General features: G+C 42.0%; 2 protein-coding genes across 3 annotated transcripts; both read left to right on the top strand.

The window, feature by feature from the left end:
• The first annotated feature begins 720 nt into the window (after positions 1-720).
• On the top strand, positions 721-4,074 carry LOC141462761 (fatty acid-binding protein, adipocyte). The gene is made up of 4 exons (XM_074144751.1): positions 721-868; positions 2,137-2,309; positions 2,542-2,643; positions 3,840-4,074. The coding sequence occupies exons 1-4, from the start codon at positions 796-798 to the stop codon at positions 3,888-3,890; spliced, it is 399 nt and encodes a 132-aa protein (XP_074000852.1). The 5' UTR covers positions 721-795; the 3' UTR covers positions 3,891-4,074.
• A 5,651-nt stretch (positions 4,075-9,725) lies between these two features.
• LOC141462771 (myelin P2 protein) lies at positions 9,726-13,515 on the top strand. 2 transcript variants are annotated; one of them, XM_074144774.1, is made up of 4 exons: positions 9,726-9,798; positions 11,306-11,478; positions 11,740-11,841; positions 13,465-13,515. In XM_074144774.1, exons 1-4 carry the CDS (start codon positions 9,726-9,728, stop codon positions 13,513-13,515), a joined length of 399 nt encoding a protein of 132 aa, XP_074000875.1. The 2 variants fall into 2 exon arrangements, with proteins under 2 accessions (XP_074000875.1, XP_074000876.1); XM_074144775.1 differs by lacking the exons at positions 11,306-11,478; positions 13,465-13,515 and having other exon boundaries at positions 11,740-11,825.
• The last annotated feature ends 4,188 nt before the right edge of the window (positions 13,516-17,703 follow it).

The following is a 17,703-nucleotide window of genomic DNA, read 5'->3' as shown; positions in this document are numbered from 1 at the left end:
CAGAAAACAAAGTGTTCAAGGACCTTTGGTGGGTCGATACCAGAGCCTAGTTTTATGCCATAACTAGTCCTAGTGCTAGTCAACGGGACATAGGTCCTCAGAAAACACGGAAGCAAAAGGGAGAAATAATATGTTTTGTTACTTTACTTTTCACAGAGCCCTATATCCATCCCACAAAAGCAGAATACAGACCTATTGGTCAATTGATTCAGGTGGGGCAATGATAAGGAGATCCCAATCAAAGAAGCAATTTTATTGCCTTACACTTCTACAGCCACCAGTATTCTCTCTGGAGAAAATCTCTGACTGCAGGGGTGCAGAAAGCAAACTAAATTATCCCAACGAGCCTTTCAGATCTTACAGTCTAGGAATTTAGCTGTGTCCAGTTAATAAGGTGGACTGAAATGAAAGAAAATAGTATGGGAGAGAACATAACCCTCTGCGGGTAGAGCCCATCTTTTTCTTCTGAAAGTCAGTATGATTTAATTATTTGCCTTTAAGATGGAGTGTTCTTAAATGAAAAAATAATTAAATAAAAACAAGACAGTGATCTTTGTGCTAGTCAGGGCATATGAATAATTACACTATGACCTACTGGCAAAGGAGGGGTAGGGAAGGAAGGAAAACACTGGGCACTGGGACTCCCTCTTCATTGGTCATCCTAGAGCATCATGTGGCCAAGGCTCCTTTTTAAAGATAACTCCTGATCTCCTGGACCTCATACTATCCTCCTGTCCTGCATTTCTGCTTTTTTTCTGCTTGATCCTGTGGAAGACTTCTCTCTAGCCTGACAAAATGTGTGACCAGTTTGTGGGCACCTGGAAGCTCCTTTCTAGTGAAAACTTTGAGGACTATATGAAAGAGCTGGGTGAGAATTGTTGTTTGGAGTTGTTGTATCTGGGACAGGGAAGGGATGTTGATTTTGAACTTTATTCCTTACTTGCTGCTTTTTTTTTTTTCTGGGTATGCTGTTTAACAAGGGGGTTTTAGTCCATTTTGATCAGATGCTCTTAAACTGGAGAACTGGGCTGTTTGGATTAGTTGTGTCAAATTCCTATAATATAGAAAAACTTTAATTGGGAGAAATAGTTTCAGGTAAGCCAAGTCTATGCGTGTCTACTTAGTACTGTTATAAATGGAAGTAAAACACATCACTGCAATATTTTGTGTCTATTAGCTTTTGTCCTTGGACATACAAAGTACTGTAATGCTAGAATCCAGCAAGCATTGTGTCTGCAACACACCTAAACTTCTTTGTGTTGCTACTGGACTAGGAGACCAATTAATTGTCATGGCTATTATAGTGAATGAAAGTCTGCAGCTGCCTCCAGTGAATATTAACAAAGAAGATTGCGTGGATTCATGCAAATACTTGCAAAAGGTTTGAGGGATAACACTCTTCTCTAAAGGTGTAGACTTCTTGCTTAGAAATAAAACGGGGCTTGCAGAGGTTTCCACATCCCTTTAGTGTGGGGACAGCGTGGGGTAACTTGCAGGGGTTGGATGGGTACATGATAAAAAAGCTGGGGTTTATTTGGAGAGTAGGTGTAAAATACTCACTGAGACTCATGCAGCATTCAGACAGCTTTCAGAGAGACTCTTGCACTCTTAATCTTTACCCCAGATTTTACTCAGGACATAACCATTGCCAGATATTTCTTAATCATTTCCTTTTATTCAGCCTAGCCACTGATTAAATATAAAAAGTGCTTGTTGGGTTTTTTTTTTTTTCTTGGTTGTTTATTTGGTTTTGTGGCTTAGAAACTGTCATATATTTCTGCTTATTTATTTTTAGATACAGTTAGCATACAAGTTAGTGTACAAACGACCCCAGTTATTTTGGACAAGTGTATGTGCAAATATCTGGCATTAAAGTCTTGTCTAGGTCTTCAAAATATTGCTTTTACTATTCTGGCAATGACAGAACAGAGAATTTCCTTACATAATCCCACCCAGCTTCGTCTATAACCATACCAAGCTGGTGAGATATTACAAAGAAGCCTCTGAAACATGGAATTAATAAAAAAAATCAGAAAGTAATAGGGAAATCAGCACTGAATTCTTTTTCTTTCCCAACAAATAAGAGAAAAACATTGAGTAAAGATAAAAATGCCATAGTGCCTGTCTTTTTTACAGGTGTGGGATTTGCTACCAGGAAAATGGCTGGTGTGGCCAAGCCCAGTGTAACTATCAGCATCAACGGTGATGTGATAACCATCAAAACAGAAAGCACCTTCAAAAACACAGAGGTGTCTTTCAAGCTGGGTGAAGAGTTTGACGAGACCACAGCAGATGACAGAAAAACAAAGGTGAGTCCAAAACCAGCACTTTCCAAATATAGCTCTCAAAAGGGATGTGTGAGCAGGAGGATAGAGTTGTGACATTGACATCAAGAAGTGCAGAAATGCTGCCTTCAAAGGTAAGAGTGCTATGGCTGGTTTGTCCTTCAGTGCTGTTGGGACATGGAGTCAGTCTTCTCTTCAGCCCAGAGCACCCTGATGAAACAGCCACACTTTGCTTTTTTTTTTTTCCCTTTGGCAGAACGTCATAACCCTAGACAACGGCATACTGAACCAGGTGCAGAAATGGGACGGAAAAGAGACTATCATAAAGAGAAAAGTGGTGGATGGGAACCTGGTGGTGGTAAGTTCCATTTTTTTCTACTTAATTGCTGAATTCATTGTGCAGAATTCATGTTTGGCAGATGTAGTATATTGAATGCAAACACAGAGAGTGAAAGCATCTGAAAGGGCTCTGTGCACTTGGTGAGAAGTTTCTCTGAATGAGTCTGGAGTCTGTATTAAACTGCAACACTGCTAAACTTACGGAATGGTATGGAGGTGCCTGTTCTCCATTCATAGCAAGACATGGTTAGGAAAGAGTAAGGAGAAAAACCCAACATCTCCATGAGGGAAATTTTTACATATCAGAATATGTAAGTCCTGGACAGTATAGATGAAGCATTAGCAAAGTCCATGTTAAGTGACTCTGCTCTGTGCCAGTGTAAAATACTCTTCATTTCCAGTAGGGGCTCAACAGCCATCTGTGGGAACCATACTATGGATCACAAACAACTGTGTCAATAATATGATGTTATAGCAAAAAAAAAGAAAACTCTGTCCGAGCTCTGTTGGCTGGTGGTGTCTGGTCAGAGAGTATTGTGCTTGACTTGGTGCCAGTGAGGCCCACCTGCAGTTTGGGGCTTCCCAGCACCGCTCTCCACTTTTAGGAAAGACACTTTGAAGAGTCTGGGAGGGGACTAAAACCGTGTTCATAAAAGGCAGCTGAGATTCCTACACGCTACAAAATGATACACATAGACGAAATTCCTGAAGAGTTCTGGAAAGAGAGGCTGAACGCAACAGAGTCTGATCTAACAGAAAAATAGATGAGGACAGAGCCTAACACACAGAGGCTGATACCGGCAGCTGCAAGCATGAAAGCTGCATAGGGTTCTGTGTGGGTGCGTGTTGCGCACGTGTGCGTGGAGAAGACAAGCCACAGCGGCAAAAGGTGAAAGGAAAAAGACTAATGGCCAGCTCCAGAATCCAATCACCCTCCACTGAAGTCCTAGGAGCCTTCTTTAGAGTTTTTAATAAGAGATTAGATTAGGTTGCTGGAGCGGTCCTTTGATGTTCTTTCAGTCCTGTGCTTGTATTTCAGACTTCTGTTTCTGAAGTTCTCAAAGCTGAATTTCACTGTTTTGGCAACTGGTTTTAGAGGGGAACAATGCAATTTCTTTCTTACACTGGCTTCTACTGGATAAGTAATTCTCTACTTTCTGACTAACAAACATTTGGTGAGAGTTAAAAGCTGATTAAATTTGCCTTTCTTTCTAGGAATGTGCCATGAATAATGTTACCTGCAAAAGAGTTTATGAAAAAGCATGAAGATACCATCTTCACACAGGACTAATGCTTAAAGCTGGAGAAAAACAACTTAACCCAATGAGAAAAACTCCACAAATCAGTTTTAAAGAGAACTGTACTTCTTACAGATATATCCCAAAACAGTTACATGCAGCTAGTCTAATTTGTTGTGGCTATTCAATAAAATGTTCAGCTTTCTACAACCCATGCTTGTGCTGGATTTTGTCAGAAAGGGATTTGAGGGGGGTGCAATGTGGGAAGGAGTGCTGTGTGGGAAAGCATCATATGAGAGCAAGTACCTCTTGCCAAGAGAGGTGAGAGCAAGTACCACTCAGTGACTGTGACCCATCTCACCTCAGAAAGAGGGCTGGAGATGATCAGGAACCGGGCACCTCCTCCTGGCACAAATGCCGACAATCTTAAACCCAGGGATCATTTTCATCTTGTCCTCTTCCACCTGAAGTCTGAAATTATAGCGCTGTAGCTCTCTGCTGTGGTTATTTTCTTAACGTCCCTTTCCTTAACATCTCCTTTTGTCCTAAATTAGACAAAAAGCCTTGAATTAAGAATCATAACTTTAAAAGCACCGTCAGTACTTTTTAAGTATTAAAAGCCTGTAAAAGTTTGCTAGTCGTACAACCTCCTTTACTTCCGATATGCATTTTCTACTAGCTCATTAGGTTAGATCAGTCTTGGGAACACGAGCATCCCCAGATGCAAAGCCCTGTGGACACCATGCTTTTCAACTCTTCTTATTCCCAAGCTGCTGTTGGCTCCTGTCCTTAAGTCTGGCCTCCTGTTTCAAAGCTTTGTCTCCACAGAAGCCCTCATGTCTACACTCAGGATGACTCAAACTGAGGACAAAAACCCCAAGAAGTCTAGGGAAAAGAGTCTAAAACTGCGTGCAGTAACCAAAAAATGGGGAAATTATCACATCTCCAGATTTGCAATCAGGATCCAAATGTGAACCAAATTCCACATATTCTTGACATTCCTGAGGTCAGCTGTCAGAGGTGATGGTGCTGAGTCCCTACTGCCAGCAGCAGAGACCTCATACACTTGAACTTTTCTCTGCATGACTCAGACCGTTCCCAAGTTTCTGCACTATTAATACAACTGGGGAGGGGAAAAGAAAAAGAAAGACTTCTACACTCTGAATGAGCTAAGGAGTCATTTAAGAGCAGACTATCAGTAAATTCTGCAGAAAATGTTTTAAAAGCCATGAAAAAATAGCTCCCCTGCTTTTACCTTCATGGGTTATGAAATCTCAAGAGCTTAAAGAGCAGCAGTTGCATAGGGGAAGGAAGTATGTTACAGAGTACCCCATATATACAATACTAAATCTCCTTAGTACTTAACAAGAACCAAAATTATTTAAAAAGCCAGGATAAAACTACAGTTTAGTGGCAGCAAACCTACATGAGAGAGATGATCATAAGAGGGAGCAACATTGGTGTAAATAAGCTATATATAGACATTGAAGATCAGCCTGTAGTTAAATATATCCCATTGTCTGCAGGTATGGAAATACTGTATTTCAGAGGTCAAATTTCCAATATTCAAATATTCATATAGTATTCATATAGCAGCCTTTATTTTCCAGAAATCTTACATTCTGAATAAAGCCTGCAGTTACGATTGTAACATTCACAGCCTGATTTTTCAGAGGCAGGTAATCCCTTCTGAAAGCATCACCATTTATTTTAGTACCTGGTGAATGAATTCAGACTTTCTGAATGAATCAAGCCACTTAAAACTTCAACTTGTGGAAATTTCAATAAAGTGACATTCTGTCTATGAACTTTAACAAGGCCAGCACCATAATGAAGTGTTAGTGATGCTTTTCTTAGAATATGAACGTGTCTGAAATCTATTCTCTGAAGTGGGCCAAAATTTATTCTCTGAAAAAGGCAGCAGCCTAGTGACCTCTTGAATAAATGGAGATAATTCCTCTCTGGCAAACAAAGGTGCATGCTCTCAGACCTGCATGGAGGTGACAACACACATTTCTGAGGGGTAAGGGTGGATCAGTGTCTTGTCCTTTTCTGCAGAGCAGAACAGGTCCCCTCTCCTTTCTGTAGTGCTGAGCTATTCCCCAGTAATCAGAAACCATCCTGTAGCATTTCGCTCTGAAAAAGGAGGACCTCACCAAACCCCTACAAAGCCCATGGGTGATATGCTTATTGCAGCAAGCACCCTTGAATGCTGAGAGGAGGAGAACTTTGCCCATTAGCATATTTGCTCACTGCTCCTTCACAGGTTTCTTGGAGATCAAGAGGCGAAGGGGACTCACACCCACAGATTTTTCTCAGCTCAGGAGAAAGATGAAGTAAGGCTTATTCTGAGCTTTGACCTTCCTGTTATTTTTCTGTTTTTCTTTTAACTCCTTGCTTCCACTGGAACAAACTTGGAGTACTTCTGTGCCCTGGCCAGTCAAGCCTGGTGTGCACCCAGCTCTCCAGTCTGCCCCAAGCTGCCACCCATTCCCTTGGCCCCAGCAGTCTTGGTCTGGTCTTGTGGGATGCCCCAGCTAAGGAGACAAGAGGCTATTTGAACCCTCCAGTGTAGCTACTGGGAAGAGGCAGACTGCTAGTCTCGTGGTTGGATCCCTCAGCTCCATAGAGTCAGTGTTAAAACATCCTTGGTGTCCTCACAGCAAGGCAGACATTTGGCCTCTGTTCTCCGCTTTTATTTCTGTTTTCTTCATTACTCTCCTAGGATCTTAATTTAGACTTTTTTTTTTGGTACTGAATTTTCTCAGATCTTATTTCCTTTAAATAATTGACATAAATGTACTTTCTGTACTTCTTTAAATAGTCTCTTCACATTTCTATCTCACTATTTTTATCATTTTTTTATCTTCATCTCCAGTGCTGCTTCACAATCTCCAAGTGTATTGGTTTCAAATCCTCTTTTACTACAACCATAAGCAAAAAAAAAGGGGAATCAAAACCCCCTCTTATCACAAGTAGTCACAATCTTTGACACTTTTTTTTCCCTTCAAACTTAAGGAAAAGATTGGTTTCCACAGATGGTGTTTCTACTGAGACAGAATTCCCTGCTCTTCTTCTTTCTGGACTGTAAGTCCTTTAAATGAAAGTGCTGATTTTTCTTAGTGACAAAGAGATAGATGGTAGCAATGTCAACATTGTTTGAGACTGCTTAAGACTGGGGTTTTGTCTGTATAAATAATTCTCTGTCACTTTTGTTCTTAAGGCAACTGGTACTGCAGTATAGCTGTTCTATTCTGACTAATTTGCTCTTGAATTTCTTTGGGCCTGATTTTACAACATCCCAATCATCTTTTATTTCCCAAAGGCACTAGCCTTGTCTTGTTGAAGTGCCTTTATGTGGATAAGACAATTAAATGAAAGAACAAAGAATGCCTGAGGAACAACGGTAGAATATTTTTCTATTATTCCTTGAGAAATAATAGGTAGCTTCATTTAGGAGGAGCTTTCTCATTTCCAGAGATTGGATAAAAGAGCTAGCTATTCTTTACACAAAATGTGATGTAATGCATCTCTGCTTTGGAAGAGCTCTGAGTGAACAACACCTTCAAAGACTGACAGTTATTTATGTATTACAGATACAGCATCTGCTTCCTACTGTGGCAGAGAAAGAGTTCTTCTTTACTTAGTTTTCATTTTCGTTCACTCTAGGCTTTCACTCCCTGCACTGCACTGTAGTTAGACCTGAGCAGTAACGGGAAATTCTTCTCAACTTTCCCTTGTCGATGTTATGACTGATGGGATAAAAACATTTTTCATCAACAACTTAAAATTGTGACTTAAGACCTGTTTATTTCCCCACAACCACAGTATAATCGAAGGAGTGCAATAATTTCACTGCTCAGGCTGTATCTTTTTCCTGTCTAAGCAGGTTCCCTTTCTTGCCTATGACAGCTTTCAAGGCAAGACCCAAACTCCACCCTCCTTGCCCCAGCACCAGCTATCTACCTAAACACAAGATATTTGGTCCCACAACCTATAATCCCAGTGTCCCTCCATATTTACAATGTAGATCTGAGAAGTCCCTGTCAGTGGCCATAACCCAGAAAGTGTAATCATGCAAAAAACCCAAACATGTGTGTAACATTCACACAAGTAAGAAAGAAGCCATCTAATCCTCTCGTGTAACAAGTAATAGTTTTCTCCAGGAAGATGGTTCAGGAAGGGGAAGGACAGAATTACAGTTGATGTGGCCTTACACTAAAGAGTTTCAGATAGTTTGAGGTGTCTTGAACTACAATGTTTTAAATTCCTGCTTGTCAAATATACATATGGTTTATGGGTTTGCTCTTTGTGTCTGGTTTTTACTTACCACAAGACAATAGTTGCTCTGCTCAGTGCTGACGAAGCCACACCTGGAATGCTGGCTCCAGTTCTGGACTCCCCAGTACAAGGGAGATGGGGACCCAAGAAGGTTGTGGCGTCTCTTCATGGGAGCAAGGAAACTTGAAGAAACCTGACAATAGTAGGACACATTTGAAAGCAACACCTTCTATGACTGTGCTGGCTTAAATCTGCCCTTAACTCTATATGCTGATACGAATCATATGATTCTATGATTCTGTGACAGACAAACTATCCAGGTACAGAAAGGCAAGAAGAGAGCAGTATATGCCCTCCTCCCAACCCAGTAAAACTGCTCACCTCTCACCAAGTAACTTTGAACTGAGAATAAGTCCTTTAACGACTCAGCCTCTGCTCATGCCATCCACCTGCCAGGCACTAGAACTGATCTCCACTGGCGCACCGATCTTCTGAACGTGCCCTGCTGTGGAAGAAGGGGAGGCAGCAAAGTTTGGCTGCTGCTTCTCTTTTTGATGCTGCCTGGAGTATGTGCAGGGTAGAACCCCCAGTTTGGCATCATTGCTCTGATGCAAAAGGAGAAAACAGAACAGTATAATTCAGTTCTGCCTTTAAACGATGAAACACACAGACTCTTTCCAGGACGCATCATGAAAGTTAATAAAATAACTATGTAGAGCAGCTTCTTGACAGCTCCTCCCCAAAATCCACATGGCTTTGATTTACCTGACTAACACACAGGTGATAGTCAATAGTGGTAATGCTCTCTCCAGCTTCCTGAGGAGGGGAAACGTAGAGGGAGGTGCTGATCCCTTCTCCCTTGTATCCAGTGACAGGACACATGGGAAAGGTTCAAAGCTGCACCAGGAGAGGTTTAGACTGGACATTAGGAAGCATTTCTTTACCTAGAGGGTGGTCAAACACAGGAACAGGCTTCCTAGAGTGGTGGTCGATGCCCCAAGCCCATTAGTGTTTAAGAGGCAGTTGGACAATGACATGCTTTAACTTTTGGTCAGCGCTGAATTGGTCAGGCAGTTGACTAGATGATTGTTGTAGGCCCCTTCCAGATAAAATAGTCTAGCCTAGCCTAGCCTAGCCTATCTTACTCCATTCTAATCTACTCTGTATGGTGATAGCAGAAGAATCTGAGCTGGGTTTCACATGGATGCAGCGCTCTTGTGCTTGGTGACTCAGTGTTGCTGAGACCCCACCACAGTGTCTCCTGATGGCTCTGCAGATGCAGTGGCAACCTCAGGTCCCCGTCCCTTGTACCCCTCAGTGTCCTGATCTACTCAGTGGAGGAAGCCGAGGCAGGCGTCACCCGGAGCCTTGGTACTGACAGGGCTGCCTTGGACAAGGTGCACATTGTCTTGCCCTGGCACTGCCTCTCCTATTGGCCCGTCCCGACTGCTACAGGGACTGGGCATCTTTAAAAGGAGGCCAGTGAGATCTGAGTTGGGCACACAATCTCTCTGACTCCCGCCAAGAGGTGCTGTGGCAATTGCCTCTCTCTGCAGGACCACTGCCTCACAAAACCTATAGGATGTGTAACCGATTTGTGGGAACCTGGAAACTCATCTCTAGTGAAAATTTTGATGACTATATGAAAGAATTGGGTGAGAAATGTTCTTTCTTTTTTATTAATAACTTCTCCTGTCTGGAAATGTCTCTTCTTCTTATGTTTTGCTCATGGATGGTGCCTTCTTCCTGGCCACAAAAGCACTTTAATTACTTTTCTAGCATAATTTATTTTCTTTCCTTTAGCATCTAAAATGAAAATCAGAAAGGTAGGTGCTGAATTACTATAATAAATTTACTTCTGTCGAACTGAACTGACCTGATCTTATTATTTCTGTAATGAGAAGACTCTATGAAGATGCAGCATTTTTCATGTTTCTCTTGACTGCACCATTAAACTCATGACTTGTGATAATTTACAATATATAATGGAGCTGATGTCTCATGACACTTTGGTTTCAGAGGTCTAAATCCTATGAATGAATCTGTCTGTTACTGAAGAATGCTAGGAATGCAACAAATTAAGCATTGTTTTTCATTTTAATGCTGATTTCATTCCTATATAGCAAGTGCACAGACAGTCAGCTACAGCATTGCTTTTTCTATATAAATGATTCACTGAGACACTGATTCCATTTATTTGAAATATTCAACTGAATAAAAAAAGAATTGCAGTTCATTAATTAACCAGAGTAAATGTGAGATGAAAGTTCAGCTACAGATATTTTTCTGAAGATCTGAACTGAATTTTTCAGAATAGAATAATTACCACGAACAGTGTTATACTTTACAGATAACTTTATACCCTTTTATACGTACCTTTTCATCTGAGAATAGCATAGCAATAACAAAGGCAATAACTACAGCTATCCCCTTTCTGCTTTTATGAAACAGTGATACATCATCAGTGGCCTTCATTCTAACTTGCCTCAGACCTCACAACTTGTAGACAGTGAACTGGACAGAATAGCATTAGGCAATACAAAAGGCTTTTCACACGTAATTTTCCCCGGAGCTCTCTGCAGCTCTTCGCTCTTGTGCTTCAACATTTTTTATATTTCATACTTGTACTTTTCACTGAGGTGTAGATGTAAGGATCCTTAAGGGATGTTAGTAGCAACCTGGGAATTGCCCAGTCTCCAGTGTGTTTTCATGAACAGCTAAGAACTGGCAGTTCAGTGTCCAGTTTCTTCCATGCAGCTGCTTAACAAAAGTGCAGATTCTCATATTTGTCAAGAATTTTTTTTTAAAAGGATTTTTGCAAGCTTTTATGAGAAATAGACCTTTCTTCTGAATTTTTCTACCCATTCTATCTCTACACAAATTCATGCAGATTTGTAACTAGCTATGTTTCTTCTCAGCTAAATGTGCACAAGTGTATGCTTATGTGTGTCTTTATTTCTTGCTGAAGGTGCACTCCATCAACAGGGGCTGCCTCACCCTCTGAACGCAGCAATTCCACATTTGAAGAATTAGCATCTCATCTGCATCAGGCACTAGAGTATTCAAGAAGAAACTGTTCCTGATTAATCCACTGACAATTTATTAAAGGATACCACGTTTCTTGCTTGCTAGAATGATGATAGTTTTGTTTCTGATTTCTAGGAGTGGGTTTAGCTACCCGCAAACTAGGTGGCCTGGCAAAGCCTAATGTGATCATCAGTATGAAAGGAGACATAGTAACCATCAGAACTGAAAGCACCTTCAAAAACACAATCATCTCTTTCAAACTGGGCCAGCAGTTTGATGAAACAACAGCAGACGACCGGAAAGTCAAGGTAAGGGGTCTGATGATCTCTGGGTGGTCTTGACTTCCTAGAACAGCACCAGAAGGAGTTTTCCCTTCTCCCTTAGTGCACTATGAGTTTTCCAAACTATTCAAAGAAAGCATTGAAAGAAGAAATAGTATGGTGCTGAAATTAATGTTACTAAGCATGTCATTAGCCAAGAATGTGGATATTGCTGAATGCAGAGTGAATTCCAACTCTAACCTGCAAAGCTCAGGCTGCGGTTTGAAACACTTCCCTTGGCCTTTGCAGAGCGTTGTAACCTTGGAGAAAGGAGCGTTGGTGCAAGTGCAGAAGTGGAATGGCAAAGACACCACAATAAAGAGAAGGCTCGTTGATGGGAAAATGGTGGTGGTAAGTTCCCACTCCTTGTACACTGATAAAGGTCGGAAGGATGCAGCCTTCAATTTGCTTCTGTCTAAATGGGCTGTCAATTTCGTCTTTCTCTCTGGCTCATGAGATAAATTAAGAGGGAGAAAAAGGGAATCGAGTTTAGGAAACAAGCTGGAAGGAAATTAATATTGTTCCATACAGTAAATTGTCTTTAAAGTGCCTATATTGGCAGGGCTGCCATAAATTGACAGCATACTTACTACCCTCAAGATTATTATTCTTAAAGAAGTCAGGGTTTCAAATAGCAGAAACCTGTGGAACACAAATAAAAATTTGCAAGTTGGGTACTGCTGGCTCTTCCCTTTTTCCTGTCTTTGGAATAAAGCCCGTCCACCTTAGAAAACTGATTTTACACCTTTTCACACATCTATTTCCACTAAAGCCCATCAATTCACAGAATTCTGTTAATTTTTTCTGTGGGAGCATGCTAAGTGCTTGAGGTTTACTGCATGAAAGCCAACACCTCTGTGCCCAACTCCTGCCTACGTGGTGACCGGCAGCAGGGACCGGCAGGTCCTGACTGCTCCTCCAAAATGCCTGCCGCGGTGAGATAACCGCATCTTTCCTGAGGGCGAGGAAACGGTGGCTTGTCCCTCGTCCCCACTTTAACCTTCCTTTCTCTAGCAGCCATGTGAAAGCCATGGGTTGGCCAAGCCAGTGTGATAGCATTTTTTTGGGACCCTAGTTGTAAGAGTTACTGCTAAAATTGAAGATTACATTTTTGAATGAAGGAAAGTACTTTGTTCATTAAAGTTTTTAAAGAGTGGAGCCAGACTAAGTCTGGTGACATGTTTGAAATCAGCAGTATTACACCTGTACGTGCTGGCTTGTTCTGGCTGCATTTTCTTTCAAGGTCTCGTACGTTTGAAAAGGGGATTTGCTTTCGCATCTCCTTGTGGTTGCATTTCAGTGTAAAGGTTTTCTAATTATTAAACCGTCTTCGAAAAGCAGAGAGGTAGGGTCCCTCTCCCATCGGCGTCCTGCCATCTCTGCCCCTTGCCTCAGGCAGGTCTGGTGAGGAGGCCTCGTCACCATCATGCAGACCAATGAGGTCTTTTTTAGCGTCCCATCACGTCCGTCGCACACGTCCTGTGGCTGTGAGTCACCAGGAGCCACTGAAGGCAACGGGGGTGAGAGGGTCAGGAGAAATATTTTGTGACTCATAAGTGCAAAGTTTTTTAGGCCAGAAGCCTGACCTCTGAACGACCCAGGCTACTTCTGCTTCCACAAAAAAAACCCTTGTAACCTTGAAAGCGTCCATGGGCCGTGGTACAATAAACCAGGGGAGACTCACACTTCTCTCAAGCCAGCAATAATACCAAGGAGGTAAACATTTTTCTGGAAGATGATCCTAATTTTGCAATCTATTTGTCATTATATTCCACTACATTGTCTGACAATGTTAAAAGAGAAACCACTCCGCTTGAAATATAAAAATAGCTTTGCTGTTTGCTCTGAAAGTTATGTAAATATGTAAAGATGTAAAACACGGCAACCAGATTTTCACTGACTTCAGAGGTTACTGCAGCAGACACACCTGCTGTCAGCAAAAGGTTTATATTAATCTTTTCCTTTGTGCCTTAGGAATGTGCCATGAAAGGAATTGTCTGCACTAGAGTCTATGAAAGAGTGTGAAGAAATTCCCTCTCTGCACCGGACTGGGACTGGCTCTTAAAATTCGGCTTAGTTCCGTGACTAAAGCCTCATGCACTGTGCTTCTTTATTTTCTTATTTCCTTTTATTGGGAAAACGACTACTCTATAATTTGATATTTTAGAGCCGTAGTGTAACTAATCCAAAGTATTGTGATGTTCCAATAAAAGCTTCTCAACACACAAAATTGAGTGTTTGTCTCCACATGAATGATGTATGTTTTCCTTCTTGGGTGGTGCCATCTTTTCTGTTTTTTCTGTCTGTCTAAACGGTCAGACTATTTCTGGGTAAAATGGTGAAACACAGTTGATCTGCCTCTAGGAGTGGGTTAACACTGCTTCCTTGAAATATGTAAATATTCTCATCTCACGGATTCAGTATTCCTTTTGTGTAAAAGATTTTATTGCTGAATAGTTCCTATAGGGAAGATCATATTTACCACCAGAATTTTTTACTTTCAGTATGGTTTATTGTTTCAGCCTAATAGTTTTACCACATCTTTGTTTCATTCTCATCCCAAAATATTTATACTTCTTTCAGTACCACTTTTTATATCCTGGCATTTATTTGGAAGAGAACAGCTACTGGAGGGAAAAAAGTACCAGAATATATTCCATGTTTTTTTCCCAAACAGCTCTTGAACTGTGAAACAAAGTGTGGAGCAGGTGTGAAAGAACAGCAGAAAAATTAAGGCTAGAGGGCTTCATTTTGGAAATTGATCAGCAATGTACCCTATTTCTAGCACAGCATTTAACCATGTACCTAATGTTAAGCACACAAAGGGGATTTCATTGGGTAGAGTTCGCTACCAAGCCTGGGTGGGTAGCTAAGCTGTTCATTCCTCCCGTTGCACTTGCTCTGTGCTTTTAACTAAATTTAAAACAGATGAACCAAACCCAGACTTCTGGAAGGCCCAAAAGGCCAATCACATCCTGGGCTGCATCAAAAGAAGTGTTGCCAGCAGATCCAGAGAGGTGATTCTGCCACTTTACTCTGCTCTGGTGAGACCTCACCTGGAGTACTGTGTGCAGGTCTGGAGCCCTCAATATAGAAAGGACATGGACCTGATAGAGAGGGTCCAGAGGAGGGCCACCAAAATGATCAGGGGGTTGGAGCACATCTCCTATGAGGACAGGCTGAGGGAGCTGGGGTTGTTCAGCTTGGAGAAGAGGAGACTCCGGGGAGACCTCATAGCGGCCTTCCAGTACCTGAGGGGGGCCTACAGGAAGGCTGGGGAGGGTCTGTTTACAAAGGCCTGCAGCGACAGGACGAGGGGCAATGGTTTTAAGTTGGAGAAGGGGAGATTTAGATTGGATATTAGGAAAAAATTCTTTACCGTGAGGGTGGTGGAACACTGGAACAGGTTGCCCCGGGAGGTGGTTGAGGCCCCTTCCCTTGAGATATTCAAGGTGAAGCTCGACGAGGCCCTGGGCAACCTGGTCTAGTTGGGGGTGTCCCTGCTGACTGTGGGAAGGTCGGACTAGATGACCTTTGGAGGTCCCTTCCAGCCTGGACCAATCTATGAATCTATGAATCTACGAATCTATGAAATGTATTTAATCAAAATGCCCGGTAGCACCTTTTTCATTTTTGTCTCCATTAACTGGTTTTCAGTAACACCTCAGCAATCATGTTAACCACATGGAGTGTTTCATTCTTGTCGTTGCCTCCATGCCGTCACACAGGGCTCTCCCTGCCTTCTCTCTGGAGTTAAAAACAACTGTGAGAGGCGCGTGTGTTTATTTTGGCCAGTGCTGATGTGAACCTTTACCCACTGGTTTTACAGTCAAGAACAAGAATTCTCAAGGCTAGGAAAGATTCTAAGCATCAGAATTTAATTGGTGTGGCCAAGCAGATAATTAAGAGATAGATATTGTATGTAAATGCAAAATGTAAAGGTCACCTTTCTTCTCTACCCATCTCTGGAAAAGCTAGAGAGTGGGTCCAGCTTTGAGCACACTTTTGTGTAGATGCAGACTAACTGGAGGCAGCTGCCAGAAGGCAAACAGGATGAATCCTAGAAAAAAAAAAAAAAAAAAAGCTGTGAGAGAAAGCTGTGAGATTTATGGACAGCAGTTTTAAGGAAGAGTTTATCTTGGTCTCTACCTTAGATGAAGGGACAAATTCCCCATATTTAGCCTTACCATTAAAACTCACCTCTGTGAGTGTCAGAGTGTCTGTGACTCCGAGTCCTCAGTGACCGTAACAAGGAACGGAGGCAGCATGATGCCCTTTGTATCATCTTGTGCAAACAGATTGTAATCACATATTTCAAGTGAAGACCATCCACCAGGCTTCCATAAGAACGGTGATACAGCCTGAACTGTTGTACATGAGCTTCCAGTTTATTCTCCTAGATGCTTAACAGAGAGCTGAAAACACATTTCTTACAGCTCAGAAACTGCGATGGCCTGAAACCGACATATGAATCTGGATGTTTTCACCATAATTGCTTCATTCCCTCCCCTTGCAGTGCAACACAGTCCCAGCGAGGCCACCGGAGCTGCCCACCCCGGCCCAGCTCTCAGAGGGTGGAAACCATCAGGAGCCTCGCAAGCAGAGCTTGTCTCCCGCCCCTGAGCCACAAGCAAAGGAGTAGTGACTGCTGCAAACAAGCTCTTTATTTCCTCTGCTTTTCCTGCTGCAATCTAGAAATGCTTCTCTGAGGTTAAATGGAAAATTTTAATCTCCAAAAAAATATCAGTTTTCAGCTTTTTATTTCCTTGAGGAAATAAACATCCACTTTGGTACAAACTGTGTTTTTTCCAGATCTGGAAACAGTAAAAAAGGAAAAACAAAGAACTGCTCACCTAGTCCACATTTATTTAGTTACTGTCTTCTCCTTTTCTGTGACATAACCCAACTCTCTCCTCTTATCCATACGGAACTTTTAATTGCATTTTATTTTTCCAGAGATTTAGGATTAAAATAATGGTATCTTTGGGTTTTTAAATTCCTAACTAAATGCAGATACACTATTAGGAGACTAGTATTTGGCACTTTCACTCTACACAAAGGTCACTTTAAAATGTCATGAGAGTTGGAAACTTTCCAAAACAGGAAGAGTGCAACAGAACTGATAGTGTTGAAGGCAAAAACAATAAGGCAGGTGGTACAAATCAGGACAGAAATGGAGCACATTGGGATACTGGTGTCCTTAAAGCAATCCCTGGGGTTTCCAGGAGAATTTAGGGGGAATATGAATTGTAGATTCTGAAGGTCTTTTTTATGTCTTACTGTGAGTTTTTCTTCTTTACTAAAGTTTTTACATGGGCCAGATACTTGTGGAATGAACATCTAGACTGAGGTAGGATGCCAGTGCCTTGAACTGTGCTTTCAGATTGACAAACAAGTGCATTTGGCATTTCATATAAACAGCATTATTTAAAGAAATCAGATTGATCTAATGTCCACCCCAGGTAGTGAAAACCTGGCTGATTTTAGAGGGCCACAGTCACACTCATCTCCTGTTGGTCATGCTTTCTGGGGGTGCTGTAAGGCTCTGTCACACCTGGTTTTGCCCACATCTCCCTAGGTGGTGGGAAACGCCTGCATGGGATATTCATCCTTTGGTTGCTACAGACCCGCCAGCATTGTCTGTTTCTGCCCTGCCTGATGTTTTCTGGGACAGAAGAAGCAAGTTGGCATGAGAAGAGCCTGCTCAGCCCCTGTGCTCCCACAGGGAGCAGCGGAATCAAATAAAAGTTGCATCTGGGCTCCGGGCACCATAGCTGTTTCCTTGAGTGGCCAGAACTTAACTTGTGACAGAAAGCATCTCCTGGTGATGAGCCAAGCCTGGGATACTGTACCCACACACCTTGGTCTTTTCCGCATGGAGCACAGCAGAGAGGAGAGGCAACATCCCTGACTCTCCTGCAAGGGGATCTGTGTCCCTGCTGATATCTAAGGTACTAACTTTAAGCTTTTCTTAGCTGTTTTAAGTAAGTTCATCTGGAGGGCAGCTGTATTTTTCAAAGTGAGTTCACATCCATCCAGGGGCTCAGCACATGACCTTTGCTGCTATTTCAGTTGCACAGAAACCTTGTCACCTATAAGGACAGTTTCACTAGACAGTAAACTAGTACGGCGAAGCAGTTCTAGCCATGGCAAATATTTGGGGAGGAGGATTAGGCTGTGTTATGAAGCTCAATTATGCTTCAGAAGAAGCTC

Source organism: Numenius arquata, chromosome 3 (assembly GCF_964106895.1).
Source record: "Numenius arquata chromosome 3, bNumArq3.hap1.1, whole genome shotgun sequence".
NCBI classification, from domain to species: domain Eukaryota; kingdom Metazoa; phylum Chordata; class Aves; order Charadriiformes; family Scolopacidae; genus Numenius; species Numenius arquata.
Note: the sequence above shows the minus strand (reverse complement) of the source record. Positions and strands in the feature narration are given on the sequence as shown.